The 18,102-nt window shown below is 47.3% G+C and overlaps 1 protein-coding gene across 3 annotated transcripts in view; it reads right to left on the bottom strand.

Annotated features, from left to right (window-relative positions):
* LOC138669949 (protein argonaute-3) overlaps nt 1–16,488 on the bottom strand; it is a 116,532-nt gene extending 100,044 nt beyond the window's left edge. The window contains exon 1 of one of the 3 annotated variants that reach the window (XM_069756847.1): nt 15,648–16,488. In XM_069756847.1, coding sequence (XP_069612948.1) covers nt 15,648–15,666 — 19 coding nt within the window. In that variant the 5' untranslated portion in view covers nt 15,667–16,488. The remainder of the gene's footprint in view (nt 1–15,647) is intronic. The other 2 variants (XM_069756849.1, XM_069756846.1) reach the window with 2 other exon arrangements.
* Between the last annotated feature and the right edge of the window lie 1,614 nt (nt 16,489–18,102).

Genomic DNA, 18,102 nt, shown 5'->3' with positions numbered 1-18,102 from the left:
GCGCTTAGTTACCCGATGTTTACCCTGGTTACCAGTGAAGACATCGCTGGATCGGTGTCACACACGCCGATCCAGCGATGTCAGCAGGAGTCCAGCGACGAAATAAAGTTCTGGACTTTCCTCAGCGACCAACGATCTCCCAGCAGGGGCCTGATCGTTGGTCGCTGTCACACATAATGATTTCATTAACGATATCGTTGCTACGTCACAAATAGCAACGATATCGTTAACAATATCGTTATGTGTGAAGGTACCTTTAGGCCATGTTCACACAGTGCGTTTTTTTCTGCGGAACCGCAGCGTTTTTGCCGCTGCGGTTCCGCAGCTGTTTTCCATGCAGGGTACAGTACACTGTACCCTATGGAAAACAGGAACCACTGTGCACATGATGCGGGAATCGGGAAAAAAAGCCGCGCTGAATAGCCACGGTAAAAAAGAAGTACCATGTCACTTCTTTTTTCGGAGCCGCAGCGGTTCTGCACCCATAGACCTCCATTGTGAGGTCAAACCCGCAGTAAAACCCGCAGATCAAAAATATATCTGCGGGTTTTATTGCGGTTTGTGGTGCCGAACCGCTGCAGCAGGAAGTGCGGGGAAGCGGGCGGAAGTGCGTGGGTGGAGTGTGGCTGCCCCGATCCCACCCCCCCATACTCCGATGCCCACCCCCGTACTCCGATGCCCCACCCCCCGTGCTCCGATGCCCCCCCCCCCGTGCCCTAATCTCCCCCCCTTATACTTACCCGGCCTCCCGGTGTCCGTCCGGCCGTCTTCTCCCTGGGCGCCGCCATCTTGCAAAATGGCGGGCGCATGCGCAGTGCGCCCGCCGAATCTGCCGGCCGGCAGATTCGTTCCAAAGTGCATTTTGATCACTGAGATATAACCTATCTCAGTGATCAAAATAAAAAAATAGTAAATGACACCCCCCCCCCCCCCCCTTTGTCACCCCCATAGGTAGGGACAATAAAAAAAATTAAGAATTTTTTTTTTTTTTTCCCCACTAAGGTTAGAATAGGGTTAGGGGTAGGGGTAGGGTTAGGGGTAGGGGTAGGGTTAGGGGTAGGGGTAGGGTTAGGGTATTTTCAGCCATTTTAACCCTAAAAAAACTTCCTAGAAAACACACAGACTCTGCATAGAAAACTGCATAAAAAAAAAGGATCAAAAAACGCATCAAAAAACGCACCAAAAAAGCACAAAAAAAGGACCAAAAAAAGGACCTGCGTTTTCTGCCAAGAGCTGCGGTTTCAGTCCTGAAAAAAAAAGGATGGAAATCAGGAACGTGTGAACATACCCTTACAATGAGTTTTAGCAGCCTGATCTACAGTCCGCAATGGAGAAATTTGAGAAACAATGTTCTTTTACATTTCTATTCCTCCAAGAAAATTAATGCAAAAATATGGTCAGAATATGTGAACTTTTAGAATATGGCATTGCCCGAGTTGCTATGAAAACTGCCCAAAATCCTTTGGAGCAAGTATAAGATTTCCCTGAATGGGAGTCTCTCACTAGTACTGAATTGCTGGAGAGGCACAATGCCACGTCAGAGATAGATTACACTATTTATACGTTTCCTGCTGCTTGTGTAGCGCCAACATATTCTGTAGTGCTATACCTGTACACTGCATTATCTAACATTACACAACCTTGTCCCATTAACCCCTTAGTGACCGAGCCAAATTTTTGAAATCTGACCAGTGTCACTTTATGTGGTAATAACTCTGCAACGCTTCAACAAATCCCAGTGATTTTGAGATTGTTTTTTCGTGACACATTATACTTTATGATAATGGTAAATTTAGTTCAACATTTTTTGTGTTTATTTATAAAAAATATAAAAAATTTGAGAAAAATGTTAAAAAATTAGCAATTTTCTAAATTTGAATGATTATCCCTTTAATCCAGATAGTCATACAACAGCAAACCATTAATAAATAACATTTCCCACATGTCTGCTTTACATCAGCACCATTTGTAAAATGTTATTTTCTTTTGTTAGCATTTTAGGAGGTTTAAAAATGTAGCAGCAATTTTTCATTTTTTCAAAGAAATTTACCACATTTATTTTTTTAGGGACTTATCCATGTTTGAAGTGACTTTAGGGGTCCCATATATTGGGAAACCCCCAAACGTGATACCATTTTAAAAACAGCACCCTTAAACATATTGAAAACTGCTGTCAGGTAGTTTATTAACCCTTCAGGTGCTTTACAGGAATTAATGCAAAGTGGCATGACAGAAATGAAAATGTGTATTTTTACCACCTAAATGTTGCTAACTTCTAAACAGATTACTATAGCCGTCAGACTCTAAGGCCACTATTTGGTCATGAATTGCCATCGCAAACATCAGGACAACAGAATCATGATATGAGGGCACCAATTGGGATAAAGAAGAAGCCCCCACACTATGTTAACCATTTATAATGATGTAGTCACTATTGACAGCAGCATCTAAGGGGTTAAACAGATTTAGAAGGTGCAAATACTGATCGTGGCTGATACAGCAAGTTGTCAGCTATAGTGTACAGCCGACAGATGATGGATTGTCACCTGTATGGGGAGGCTATTCTCTTATATCTCAGGTCAGTTAAAAGACGTATTGGCGGTCATTAAGGGGTTAATCAATAAATGAGTATTGATGACATGTACGCCAGCGGTGTTTACGTAGGGCTCTCCGGCACTCTCCTCCCACCCCACACACTACACTTCCTATCCCTGTGACAGGCACACTGAACTTTCCCTGATCCTGGCCTCAAATGCCTTCTGCACAGAGAAGAGCTAGTGAACCAGAATGAACCGCATGCACTGAAGCCAATGCATGCAGGATCTATAGAACCATGGGGTCCACGCTGCGATCACTGGGGCTCAGTCTCTATGGAAAGTCATATACAGCTTTAAGGCACCTTTTTCCGTCATCCACAAAAAAATCATATTTGTACTTCTGTTGTAGATTTCTGCACACACGTACACATGGAAGTGATTCTCATCATCAGATTTAACGTTTACAGCACACATAGTGGCTCGTGAAAGTATTCACCCCCAGCAAGGCTGTAACACCATTAGAGGAGCTGTAAACTACTAGGACAACCCAGTCTTGATTTACGGTAAATGTTTGGCACCAATAAAAAAAAACAAAAAAAAACTTCTGCTCCCCTACTGTGCCGGCGCTATTCCAGCAGTGCCTGCACTCCCGGGGCTCTCATGTGGTTATGATACGCTAGCCTCTCCCCCAATCATAGCTGGGGTCACTGTCTCTGCCTTCGTACCGATCGTACTTCAAGAGGCAGTGAAAGAGCAGCCGCAGCTCTAACTTCCTCTTGATGTTCGATTTGTCCAAAGGCAGAGACAGTGACCCCAGCTATGATTGGGGGAGAGGCTCACGTGATAACAATTGAATGAGTGCCGATGCCACCGAAATGGCACCAGCATAGAAGGCGAGTATAAGCCTTTTTATTTTGTCCAACCAAGCGTGGGGTACGAGAAGGGGTTGTCCAAGTAGTGGACAAATTCTTTAAAGCAAGAGGCACCTGTAACTAAACACCATGAAGACCAAGGATATCTCCAAACAAGTTAGGGACAAAGTTGTTGAGAAATATAAGTCAAGGTTGAATTTAAAAAAATTTCCCAATCTCTGATGATCACCTGGAGCACCATCAAATCCATTATCATCAAATGGAAAGAATATGGTCCCACAACAAACGTGTCAAGAGAGGGCTGCCCACCAGAACGATCAGAATGGCAAGGAGAGCATTAATCCCAGTTCCCAAGCAGAAGCTGGAGTATCTGTCCATACGACCACAATGAGCTGTACAATCCATAGAGATTAGTAGGCAGAAAATAGCTTTTGCTTCCATACAAATTGTAAGGCTCGTTTTGAATTTGCTAAATGACATGTGGAAGACTCCTCAAATGTATGGCGGGAGGTGTTGTGGTCAGATGAGACCAAAATTTAACTTTCTAACCAACAAGGAAAATGCTACGTCTGGCACAAAACTAACGCCGCTCATCACCCAAAGCACACCATCCTCACAGTGAAACATGGTGGTGGCAGCATCGTGCTGTGGGGATGTTTTTTGGCAGCAGGGACAGGAAAAATGATACAAGTCGAGGGGAAGATGGATGGTGCAAAATACGGGAATATTCATGAGCAAAACCCTTTTTCAGTTTGTCAGTGATTTGAGACTGGGACAGAGGGTCATCTTCCAAGACAATGACGCAAAGTATACTGCTAAAGTAAAACTTGAGTCGTTTAAGGGGAAAAGAGTAAATGTTTTGAAGAAGCCTAGTCAAAGTCCAGACCTTATTACAACTGAGAATCTGTTGTCAGACTTGAAGATAGATTGTTTCCTCAGGTAAACAGCAAACATGAAGCTGGAGAAGTTTTGCCTTGAGAAATGGGCAAAAATCTCAGTGGCAAGATGTGGAAAAGCTCATAGAGACTTATGCAAAGCCACTTGCAGCTCTAATTGCCACAAAAGGAGGCTCTACAAAGTACTGACTTTTTTTTTTTAATGAGGTGAATAGTGATGCACACTGAAACTTTCAGTTATTTTTTTTCCTATTTGTGGTTGGATTCACAATAAAAAGAAAACCAAACCCTTGACAAAACAGTGAAATTCCAGGTTGTGAGGTAGCATCAAAGATGAAAAAAAATGCCAAGGGTGTGAATACTTTTGCAAGTCACTGTAAATTCCAGAACACATTCTTATAAATACCTAGGAAAGTAAACTTTCCCAGAACAGAGTATTATTAATAACATCTGCTGCCAAATTTTTACTCCCACATTTACACAATGTCTTGTACCCATATGACACGCAATCTTCACATTGTAAAACTCATCAACAGTTAACAAAAAACCACATTACCAGTTCGGTCACCCATACTGGTCCTCCAATGAGTAAGCGACGTGACTCATTTTTTTTAGCCTTCCATCTGTGAATCATATTCCTTTTGTGTAAAGATGGCTGATGACATTTGTGTGCAAGACACATGGGAACAACTTTTTTAAAATGCAAAATAGTTTGCCTGCATGTTTCCAAAGCCATAGAAAATATAGGGACGTTTTCAGAATAGGGTTGGTATGCCGTGCCACATACGTAAAGAGCCAGTATCCGGCCTTTCGAGCACGGGGCACAGACTGTTTGCCCACCGGTGGATTCTCTATCTCCTGTAATGGCTAATTACACAGTCACATTGTCTATTTGTCCGTCAGCTAACACCCAATTTAGTGGTAGAATGAAGAGCTTGGAAGAGGCTGCAGCACCTGTACAAGCACTATGGCATCTTTATATAGCCAACTGATGGGTTTATATAAAAAACCAAACAATTTGGGGTCTTCTGTTTTGTTGTTGTTTTTAACTGGAGAAGAACATGAGGATTACATTTTTTTTTTTAAATGTTTTGTGGATTTTTTTTAATACCTTTATTTATCTTAAGCCTGTGATCACTTGTACTGCAGTACTACAATATCGGAGTCTATAGTACTAATCACGGTTGATGGGTTAAGTCTGTCAGTGGCATGGCAAACCATTGGCAGCCTGCAAACATGTAGGCGGGAAAGTCTACTGGAGCCTGTATGAACATACTAATGGAAACGCGTGACTTAAAAGATATATCCATAAACATGGTGGAGGAGTGGGTCATCTCCTTTCTTCAAACTGCACCTCTAACCCAATCCCACCTCTTCCCTCCCTTATCCTCCCCTCTTTTGAAGTCCATTCTGTCCGCATCTACTCTCCCTCCAACCTCCAAGTGGCCGTCATATACCGACCTCCGGGCCCGGCCACTGTCTTTATTGACCAATTCTCCACCTGGCTTCTTCACTTTCTCTCTGCTGACACTCCCACCATCATCATGGGTGACTTCAACATCCCCATTGATACCCTTCAGTCAACAGCCTCCAAACTTCTGTCCCTTACCTCATCCTTTGGACTTACTCAGTGGTCCTCCGCAGCCACCCACACGGATGGGCATACACTAGACCTGGTATTCACCCGTCTCTGCTCTCTATCTAAATTCACCACCTCCCCTCTCCCTCTATCCGACCACCATCTGCTCACCTTCTCATCCCTGTCCTCCTCACCAATCATCCATATCCAGCAACATGCGCACCCACGCAGAAACCTTGCACACCTAGACACCCACACACTCTCTGACTCCATCCTACCACTGGCATCCATATCCTCACTCCACGACACAGACAGTGCTGCTGCTTTCTACAATGCCACTCTCGCATCAGCTATTGACACGGTTGCCCCTCTCGTCCATGGCAGAGCGCGACGTATCAATAGACAACCTTGGCATAATAACACCACCAAAAAGCTAAGGCAAGTGTCCAGGGTTGCGGAGCGGCGTTGGAAGAGAACACACTCGCAAGACGACTTCACTGTATTCAAACAAGCAACACTCGCTTTTAAATCTGCACTCACCTCTGCTAAACAGGCCTACTTCACAACCCTCGTATCTTCCCTATCCCAAACAGTTATTCAAAACATTTAACTCCCTCCTCCGCCCCCCACTGCCCCCTCCAACCTCCCTCATCTCTGCTGAGGACTTTGCCACACACTTTAAAAATAAGATCGACCAGACAAGGCAAGACTTTATTGTTCAACCACCACAACCCCTTTGTATACCAGACCAATGCCCAAACCCCATAACCTCCCTATCCAACATCACTGAAGGGGGACTTAATTGTCTCCTCTCCAAATCCCACCTCACCACCTGTGCGCTTGACCCCATCCCATCCCACCTCCTCCCCAACCTCACCACCACACTTATCCCATCCCTAACCCACCTCTTCAACCTATCACTAACTTCTGGCACCTTCCCCTCTGCGTTCAAACATGCCACAATCACGACTATCCTTAAAAAGCCAACCCTCGATCCAACTGCTATGTCCAGCTATCGCCCAATATCGCTGCTCCCATTTGCTTCCAAACTCCTGGAGCAGCACGTCCATGCTGAACTCTCCTCCCACCTCTCATCTAACTTGTTGTACGACAATCTACAATCTGGTTTCCGCCCCCATCACTCAACTGAGACTGCCCTGACCAAAATCACTAAAGACCTACTTACCGCCAAAGCTACTGGACAATACTCTGTACTCCTCCTTCTAGACCTGTCCTCTGCTTTCGACACAGTTGACCACTGCCTCCTACTACAGATCCTCTCCTTCTTTGGCATCAAAGACCTCGCCCTATCCTGGATCGCCTCGTACCTTTCCAACCGCACATTCAGCGTTTCCCACTCCCATACTACCTCCTCATCCCACCCTCTCTCTGTTGGAGTCCCCCAAGGCTCTGTTCTAGGACCCCTACTCTTCTCAATCTATACACTTGGCTTGGGACAACTCATAAAGTCCCATGGATTCCAGTACCACCTCTATGCTGACGACACTCAGATCTACCTCTCTGGCCCAGACGTCACCGCTCTGCTGTCCAGAATCCCAGAGTGCCTATCAGCCATATCCTCCTTCTTCTCCTCTCGCTTCCTCAAACTCAATGTGGACAAATCTGAACTCATCATCTTTCCTCCATCCCACAAATCTTCCTTACTTGAACTATCTATCGCAGTCAATGACATCATGCTTTCCCCTGTACCCGAAGCCCGCTGCCTCGGAGTAACCTTCGACTCTGCCCTGTCCTTCAAACCACACATCCAAGCTCTTTCCACCTCCTGTCGCCTCCAGCTCAAAAATATCTCCAGGATCCGTCCTTTCCTCAACCCCCAATCTACTAAAATGCTTGTGCCCGCCCTCATCATTTCCCGCCTTGACTACTGCAACATCCTTTTCTGTGGCCTCCCTGCTAACACCCTTGCACCTCTCCAGTCCATCCTTAACTCTGCTGCCCGACTAATCCATCTCTCTCCTCGCTACTCCTCCGCTTCCCCCCTCTGCAAATCTCTTCACTGGCTCCCATTCCCTCAGCGTATCCAGTTCAAATTGCTAATACTGACCTACAAAGCCATCCACAACCTGTCTCCTCCATATATCTCTGAACTAATCTCTCGATATCTTCCCTCACGTGACCTCCGGTCCTCCCAAGACCTCCTTCTCTCCTCCACACTTATTCGCTCCTCATCCAATCGCCTCCAAGACTTCTCCCGAATATCCCCCATCCTCTGGAACTCTCTGCCCCAACACGTCCGACTATCAACCACAGTCGGATCCTTCAGATGGAACCTGAAAACTCATCTCTTCAGGAAAGCCTACAGCCTGCACTGACACCGCTGCTGCCTCATCACCAACGAAGCTACCGCCTCACCAACACCGGAGCTACCGCCTCACCAACACCGGAGCTACCGCCTCACCAACACCGGAGCTCCTGCAACCCTCAACCTACTGTCTCCTTCCCCATAATCCTGTAGAATGTAAGCCCGCAAGGGCAGGGTCCTCGCCCCTCTGTATCAGTCCGTCATTGTTAGTTTGTTTACTGTATGTGATATTTGTAACTTGTATGTAACCCCTTCTCATGTACAGCACCATGGAATCAATGGTGCTATATAAATAAATAATAATAATAATAATATCCAGGCCTTCTGAAAAACAAAACATGTCCCTAAGCACTGAGGCTATGTTCACACTTTGCGTTGTCCTTCTGCGGGTTCTCCCGCAGCGGATTTGATAAATCTGCAGGGCAAAACAACTGCGGTTCTCCCTGCAGATTTATCGCGGTTTGTTCCGCGTTTTCCGCTGCGGGTTTCCGCCTATACTATTGATGCTGCATATGCAGCAATATGCAGTATCAATAGTAATGTTAAAAATAATAAAAATTGGTTATACTCACCCTCTGACGTCCCGATCTCCTCGACGCTGCACCCGGCGGTCCGGTTCCAAAGATGCTGTGCGAGAAGGACCCTTCGTGACGTCACGGTCATGTGACCGCGACGTCACCGCAGGTCCTGGTCGCACAGCAACTCTGACCGGACGGCCGCGTGCAGCGCTGAAGACTTCAGAGGGGGAGTATAACATGATTTTTTATTTTTTAACCCCAAATATGGTTCCCAGGGCCTGGAGGAGAGTCTCCTCTCCTCCACCCCGGGTAGGAACCGCACATTATCCGCTTACTTCCCGCAACGTGGGCACAGCCCCATGCGGGAAGTAAGCGGTTCAATGTATTCCTATGGGTGCAGAATCGCAGCGATTCTGCACAAAGAAGTGACATGCTGCGGGTTGTAAACCGCTGCGTTCCCGCGCGGTTTTTCCCGCAGCATGTGCACAGCGGTTTGCGGTTTCCATAGGGTTTACATGTTACTGTAAACGCTATGGAAACTGCTGCGGACCCGCAGCATCAAAATCGCGGCGGTTCCGCGGTAAAAACCGCAAAGTGTGAATATAGCCTAACAAGCAGGTAGTTGCTACTTACCTGCCTGTTGTGCTCGGCACCATTCTTCCCCAGCACAGAGCAGTCACAAACCGTTCCTGTCTCTGCTTACGTGATGGGGCATGACTTCCGACATCATTCTGATTGGCCCCCCAGTTAAGCAATGGGAATCCATTCAATCAGAATGACGTCTGAAGTCCCGTCCTGTCAACATAATGGAGCGCAAAAGAATCCACTGCTCTGTCGATATAACGTGAGCAGAGGCAGCTGAATGCCGACAGGAGTGCTCTGGGCCGGGGGAAAAATGGCGCTGTGCACAGCAGGCAGGTAGGCAGCAACTACCTGCCAGTTAATATACACTGCTCAAAAAAATGAAGGGAACACTTAAACAGAATATAACTCCAAGTAATTCAAACTTCTGTGAAATCAAACTGTCCACTTAGGAAGCAACACTGTTTGATAATCAATTTCACATGCTGTTGTGCAAATGGAATAGACAGCAGGTGGAAATTATTGGCAATTATCAAGACACTCAATAAAGGAATGGTTCTGCAGGTGGGGACCACAGACCACATATCAGTACCAATGCTTTCTGGCTGATGTTTTGGTCACTTTTGAATGATGGTTGTGCTTTCACACTTGTGGTAGCATGAGACGGACTCTACAACCCACACAAGTGGCTCAGGTAGTGCAGCTCATCCAGGATGGCACATCAATGCAAGTTCTGGCAAGAAGGTTTGCGGTGTCGTGTCAGCATAGTGTCCAGAGGCTGGAGGCGCTACCAGGAGACAGGCCAGTACACCAGGAGAAGTGGATTGGGCCGTAGGAGGGCAACAATCCAGCAGCAGGACCACTACCTCAGCCTTTGTGCAAGGAGGAACAGGAGGAGCACTGCCAAAGCCCTGCAAAATGACCTCCAGCAGGCTACAAATGTTCATGTGTCTGCACAAACGGTTAGAAACCGACTCCATGAGGATGGTCCAAGTGCCCGACGTCCACAGATGGGGGTTGTGCCCACAGCCCAACACCATGCAGGATGCTTGGCATTTGCCACAGAACACCAGGAATTGCAAATTCGCCACTGGCGCCCTGTGCTCTTCACAGATGAAAGCAGGTTCACACTGAGCACATGTGACAGACATGACAGGGTCTGGATACGCCGTGGAGAGCGATCTGCTGCCTGCAACATCCTTCAGCATGACAAGTTTGGCAGTGGGTCAGTAATGGTGTAGGGTGGCATTTCTTTGGAGGGCCACACAGACCTCCATGTGCGGTCCCTGCACGCCTTTTCTCTGGCGCTGACAGCTTCTTCCTGTACTGAGCGGTCACATGGTACCACTCATTACAGTAATGAATATGCGGCTCCACCTCCCATAGGGGTGGAGTCGCATATTCATTACTGTAATGAGCGGTAACCGTGACCGCTCAGTACAGGAAGCCGCCGGCGCCAAAGAACAGACGTGCAGGGACCGCACCAGGAGCAGGTGAGTATAACGGGGAGGGGAGCGCTGCGCTGTGCAATATTCACCTGCTCCTCGTTCCAGCGCTGCTCCGTCTTCACCATCTTGTGCAGTGATGCTCAGGTCAGAGGGCACGATGACGTGGTTAGTGCGCGCCCTCTGCCTGAACGTCACTGCAAGAGATGCTGAAGATAGAGTGGTGCCGGAACGAAGTCAGGAGAATATTGAAAGTGCCGGGGGACTGAGCGACGGAGAGGTGAGTATGTGATTTTTTAAATTTTTTTTATCGCAGCAACAGCAAATGGGGCAAGTGTCTGTATGGAGCATCCATGGGGCCTTAACATTTGTGCAGCACTATATGGGGCCATAACGTTCGTGCAGCACAATATGGGGCAAGTGTCTGTATGGGGCCATAACATTTGTGCAGCACTATATGGGGCAAATATATTTATGGAGCATCTTATGGGGCCATAATCTACATTTGTGCAGCATTATATTGGGCAAATGTGTTTATGGGGCCATTATTAGCCTTTATGCAGGACTATATTCTGCTACAGATGGATCTGGATAAGTTGGAAACTTGGGCTGAAAGGTGGCAGATGAGGTTTAACAATGATAAATGTAAGGTTATACACATGGGAAGAAGGAATCAATGTCACCATTACACACTGAATGGGAAACCACTGGGTAAATCTGACAGGGAGAAGGACTTGGGGATCCTAGTTAATGATAAACTTACCTGGAGCAGCCAGTGCCAGGCAGCAGCTGCCAAGGCAAACAGGATCATGGGGTGCATTAAAAGAGGTCTGGATACACATGATGAGAGCATTATACTGCCTCTGTACAAATCCCTAGTTAGACCGCACATGGAGTACCGTGTCCAGTTTTGGGCACCGGTGCTCAGGAAGGATATAATGGAACTAGAGAGAGTACAAAGGAGGGCAACAAAATTAATAAAGGGGATGGGAGAACTACAATACCCAGATAGATTAGCGAAATTAGGATTATTTAGTCTAGAAAAAAGACGACTGAGGGGCGATCTAATAACCATGTATAAGTATATAAGGGGACAATACAAATATCTCGCTGAGGATCTGTTTATACCAAGGAAGGTGACGGGCACAAGGGGGCATTCTTTGCGTCTGGAAGAGAGAAGGTTTTTCCACCAACATAGAAGAGGATTCTTTACTGTTAGGGCAGTGAGAATCTGGAATTGCTTGCCTGAGGAGGTGGTGATGGCGAACTCAGTCGAGGGGTTCAAGAGAGGCCTGGATGTCTTCCTGGAGCAGAACAATATTGTATCATACACAATTAGGTTCTGTAGAAGGACGTAGATCTGGGAATTTATTATGATGGAAAATATAGGCTGAACTGGATGGACAAATGTCTTTTTTCAGCCTTACTAACTATGTTACTATGTTATATGGGGCATATTTTAATATGGAGTACCTTATGGGGCCCATCATAAACTTTATGGAGCATTATATGGGGCTCCTGATTGAATATGGATATTCAAAAACACTTAACCTACTGATGTAACAATTAATTTTACTTTTATTGGTATCTATTTTTACTTTTGACATTTACTGGTAGCTGCTGCATTTCCCATCCTAGGCTTATACTCGAGTCATTAAGCTTTCCCAGTTTTTGGTGGCAAAATTAGGGGGGGGGGGGGGGGTCGGTTTATACTCGGGTCGGCTTATACTCGGGTATATACGGTATCTACCCAAACAGACATATCTGAGAACTGACAGGTGCACTTTAAAGTTTTTTCTAAAGTTATAAAGCATTACAATACAATGTTAGTAGTCATTTTCATCACTTCTAAAAAAAAAAAAAAAAAATCTCTTAAACAGCTCTGTTGATTGTAAACAGGACATGAGCTATTTGAGCTTGCTGGTGGAGCATGTGCGTTCGGCCTGGTACATACTCCAAACAGCCTCATGAACATGCCGCCTCAGCGGAGTATTATGCCGGTGGCCCCTGGCTGGTGACAACCAGGGCTCACATGAACACCCAGAGACTGTGCTGGGAAAAGGTGGCGATCGTACAAGGCAGAAGGTGAGAGTAGAGTAGCTTACAGGCACCATAATGGACCAGCACTATTCAATGCCGGACGTGCATACCTGGAGTCTGCACAATTAGATTGGGGTACAAAGTAATATCAAATCCTATGGAGGGGGGTGGATTGTTCAAAAAAAAAAAAAAAAAAATTGTCCAACTAATGGGAAAAGCCCTTAAGTGAGAATATTCTGCATGTGTAGAGAAAAAGAACACTACCCAAAGTGTTTAACTCAAAATAGACATTAAATTGGATGCTTGGGAGCATACATGGCCAATCCTGATAGGCAAAGTGGGGAACCGAGCACTGTGACCACTGACTCCCAGTCCCTAACAGGAACGGATTTTAACACCCGACACAGGGACTACAAGGCTAGGGCTCCACGTTATCAATGATCACTACAAATCGTACTAATTGCAGCATTACAGCAGGCAATGTTTCCCCAAAACAGAACAATTAACCTGACCGACTACAGAATGACATGAATTCATTGATGAATTAGAGAATTAAAGGGACTCTGTCACCTGAATTTGGCGGGACTGGTTTTGGGTCATATGGGCGGAGTTTTCGGGTGTTTGATTCACCCTTTCCTTACCCGCTGGCTGCATGCTGGCTGCAATATTGGATTGAAGTTCATTCTCTGTCCTCCATAGTACACGCCTGCGCAAAGCAATCTTGCCTTGTGCAGGCATGTACTATGGAGGACAGAGAATGAACTTCAATCCAATATTGCAGCCAGCGGGCAAGGAAAGGGTGAATCAAACACCCGAAAACTCCGCCCATATGACCCAAAACCAGTCCCGCCAAATTCAGGTGACAGGTTCCCTTTAAAGTGCACCTAGAATTTTTCTTGTTTTTAAATGATTTTGACCAGCATGGAACGCCATGAAACTTTGCAAATCAATTTATTGGGCAATTTGTCTCCATTCCTGTAAAAAAATTGCAAATTGCTTCCAAACCCCTGCTTTTTTTTCCACTGTCTCTTTGCCTGCCTTCAGCCGCACTGATAACAGAACATACTCATTTGGAGTACTGATGCTGGCAGTGAGAGTCAGCACCCGCCTCATCCCCCCCAACCCTCCAACCCCCCCCCCCCCCCCTCCGAGTGTCCTACTCATCAGGACAATCTCAAGGTCATAACTTTCCAAGCCAGAAAAAATATATATAAATAAAAAGTTTAGTTACTCTTTAAATGAGTGGCAAGTTTCAAGTAAAGTCAACATTTTCCCCATTCAACTCAGGGCCTTCCTTAACCCTGGCCTAAATGTTGCCTTCCACATAGCACAGGTGAATAATAAATACACATGTGCACTCACGTCCCAGTAGGAGAACTACGATCAGAGGACCGCTGAGGGGCTGCAGAACAGATTAGATTATAAGCATGGCCTGCTAACGTCACTCTAACTTGTACGTTCTAGCTCTGTCTATAAACTTCTATGGACAGACCGGCTTATCGATCCGCGCATGTGCCGCTCCCCAGATTGAGGTCACCTACGCAAGTTCTGGGGTGGGGAGCAGGTCGCAGAGATAAGTGTCAGTCACTGACAGGAGGCTGGAGAACTGTACATGCAGGCCAGACACATGCAGAAACATTCGCCAATGGATTTCTAGAAAACGGACTTATAATGCAAAGATACAGGCACGATCAACATTTCAGATGCTTTATATAGCTGGGGTTCCCAATACAAATAGCTTGCCTTACTCCCGCTTGGTGGCTCCCATCTGAATAACCTGCCATTTGACAAACAAAATTCGTTCCTAGCATGGAGACCCTGGGGAAAGATTACAGTTAAGTGGGGGCACGTTTTTTTTTTTTTTTTTTATCTTCTGCACCGAGCCTCCCTTTTGTCAAATTACATGCAGGCGGGGGGGCATCCATTCAGGGCAGGCCAGCCATTGGACAATGGCAGGTGTAGTAATGGCATAAAGGCGGTCCCAATACCCAGGGTACTGCAGACTTGATAAATGAAAGATTGGTTGGAAAGTTACAGAGCAGGAGAATATACAATAAATAAATCTTGGTCAACTAGCCAGAGGAAAAAGGTAATTTTCAGAATGAGTACTGTATGTAACAGTGAATTCTAACATTGTATTTTTTTGCTTTGTCCCACAGCACTGTAGGAGGACGCAGTGTGATGGGCACTGAGGAGCGCGGCGTGACGGTGTCTGACGCTTCCTGGGGGGTTCTGTACTGTTTCCATTCCCCACTATAAGAACTGCAGTGCTAAACGTCACTTTTATCGCAGGGCATTGTCTTACAATATTATGGAGCAGTGTCTACACCAGAGGATTCCTACTGTAGAAGTAGAAACGGTCAGCCAAGTCTATCCTGCCCAGACGGGAGGAGCACTGCACTCAGCACTCTCCCAGGATACACTGCGTCAGAACTGGAAGTATGGGTGGTGGATAGGCCCTGTGCAGCCACATTTACAGAGTGACACCCCAGGGAGAGCACGGCCAACTCTCTAGACCTCAGCACAACGTAGTGACACACTGGGCTACAACCGTGCACACAAACCTCAGACCCATCTGTCACCACTGCCTCAGAACTCCAGTAAAGCTCAGAAATGACAGCCACATTCTGGTTGGCCGGACAGTGTTGATAAATGAGGTCCACTATGCCTCCCAGTTCGGAGGGTCACATTTAACCCTTGTCAGGCTGATTACAACATTTAAGATGATCAGTGCAATTGTCAATCAGCAACCAGAGCCTGAGAGCCTGGTAGCAATGTCCTTTCCAGCTGAATGCCAGGCACAGCATACACAATGGTGGGCACAGTAACAAGGCGCCCTGAAGCCTCTTTACCTGCGGTTCCGATTTCCATTCATGGAGGTCAGTGTCTGGCAGTCCTGAAGTGGAGGATCCCGATGGGAGTGGCTGGAGAGACCCTGCAGACCCCGTCTGCTGCACTTGTTGCTGGTTGCTTGTTCTGCTGATAATACTTGGGCACTACTACCCCGATGCCTGGTTTCTTAGCACCCTACTTGGAATGGCACTCGTAATCCAACGGGCAGGCACTGGTAAAACTATTTGCTGATTGGCTGCACAGTGACTTCTGGCTGAGCTCTCTCTCCTTTGATTGGCTAGTAATCACCATGGAGGGGAGCCTTCTCACACCTGTAGCTTCAGATGGCTGCCAGGAGGGTGTGGCGACAAGCAGGTCTAGCAGCTGACTGGCCGTTGCCCTAGAGATGGCTGAGTCACCTCTTGGTCCTCATCTCTGTCACAGCTGGTCCGTGTGTGAAACGCCGGCCACCGATTGGCTGTCCTCAGCTCACGCCCCCTGCTCTTCGCTCTCGCACACTCTCTCCGGATTGGTGGGTCACTGTACCTGTGCTCTACGCCAAACAAGCGACGAAGTGGCGAGTCGGGATGAGAAGCGAGCTGTGATTGGTAGGCATCCCCACCACCACCTGAGCGGAGTGAGGACAGCCCGGCTGTGATTGGTCCACTGGGAAAGGCTGATGGGAGCGCTTAAGTGATTGGCCAAGGCCCAGCTCAACTTCCACGTCAGCCCTGCTTAGTCTCGGCTCAGTCGGTGATGGAGCAGTGGCCGCCGGCAGCGCCTGGTCCTCCAGCTTCCTTCACTAATGAGGAGGAGTTAGACGGCTCCCTTCACTAACCCCCTCCCCTAGACGCCGGACATAACGTCAACAAGCGCTTCACTGCCAGGAAGACTCCTAGGTGTACTACAGCGCACTTCTCACGTCACTTCCGGTTACAGACTGTTCTGTACGTCAGGGTCACGCGCATTCTGGAATACGGGAAAGAAACGAACGCGCGCAAGCTACCTAAGCAACGAGGAGTGCTCGTGTGCGCGCTCACACTGCTGCGCATGCGTGCTGCACTCTAGCCTTGCCAGTGTGAGCTACGTACACGTGCCGGCCGGTATCCTGGGGAAAACGGCAGTGCTGACACACCGCTGCTGGCAATCAGTGCGCTCACAGCACGGTCTGATGCAGCTCCATCTGCAGTGGGGAAAAGCCAAAGATGGAGGGTTACATCATTAACCCCTTGCCCTCTAAATGGACCTTTAAAATTATTTTACCCCTTCTAGAAAACTTTGGGCTATTAGTGGCCATAGTTAAAACAACATATCCACCCCATGTCCTGCACCGAGTCTTCATCGCTGCAGCCAATCCGTGAGCTCAGCAGATGGTGCCATCTACACTGGCAGAGCCACCGAGCTCAGTGACTGGCTGAAGCGCTGCAGCCAATCCGTGAGCTCAGCATTTGGTGCCATCTACACTGGCAGAGCCACCAAGCTCAGTGACTGGCTGAAGCGCTGCAGCCAATCCTTAAGATCAGCAGATGGTATCATCTACACTGGCTGAAGCGCTGCAGCCAATCCTTAAGATCAGCAGATGGTACTGCAGCGCCCCAGAGATCTGGTCGTTGCAGTAACGTCGCTCTGCCACTAAGGGGAGTGATGGTACGTCTGATGGCACTAAAGGAGTTCTTCTGACCAGGTATCACCAGAACACATTATACTTCACACTCCGGCCACTAGGGGGAGAAAAAGGCTTTATTTATTGGGCCCCTCCTCATAAGCGGCAAGGCACCGTGACATCATCATCCAAAGCGTCGGAGAAGCCATCCCCCGTAGCAAGGGTGGTGCCCCCTTGTGACCGGACAACTGCTATCACCAAAATTACGGTGGTGACCCCCACGTGCACCATCGTTAAGACCACCACTTGCACCGTGGACACCACTACCACTGTGGTGGCGGAAAGCCCAGCCTCAGGAGTGGTTAGTACCCCGGCCGTTGCTGGGTTCAGAACAATCGCCACCCAGACCCCTGCCTGGAGCGAAGGATCTCCTGTGACTACACCTAGTGCCCGCAAGTATCCGGCTGGATGGCCCCGCTCACTGTTGCCTGTGGAGCTACAACCACCAACATTAAAGAAATAAACCTCGAAGGCCCGCATTTGTAAATAGTTAACCTCTTGTTTTTTTCTTGCTGCTAAAACCCGTAGGAGTTAGAGAGTCCTCCTGAGAACCGTAGAACGATAGCTGGTTGCGACAATGACAGAAGGCCCAGCCAAGGAGCTAGGCGGTCCTGCATTGGTGAAGTTAGAAAGAAAAGAAAAAGTTGAGTTTGTCTTATAGTACTGTATAGTAAGCCTTTAGTGGGTTCAGCGTATACGTCCTTAAAGGAGAAGTTAAATTATTGTTCAGAATTTGCACTTAGTAGAATACCCGGCAGCGTACCAGAAGTTATTTATAGACAGAATGTTATTTTAAATATTTAACCTTGTTT

The sequence above is a fragment of the Ranitomeya imitator genome, chromosome 3 (assembly GCF_032444005.1).
Source record: "Ranitomeya imitator isolate aRanImi1 chromosome 3, aRanImi1.pri, whole genome shotgun sequence".
Taxonomy (NCBI): domain Eukaryota; kingdom Metazoa; phylum Chordata; class Amphibia; order Anura; family Dendrobatidae; genus Ranitomeya; species Ranitomeya imitator.
This window is presented reverse-complemented; position numbering and strand designations above follow the sequence as displayed.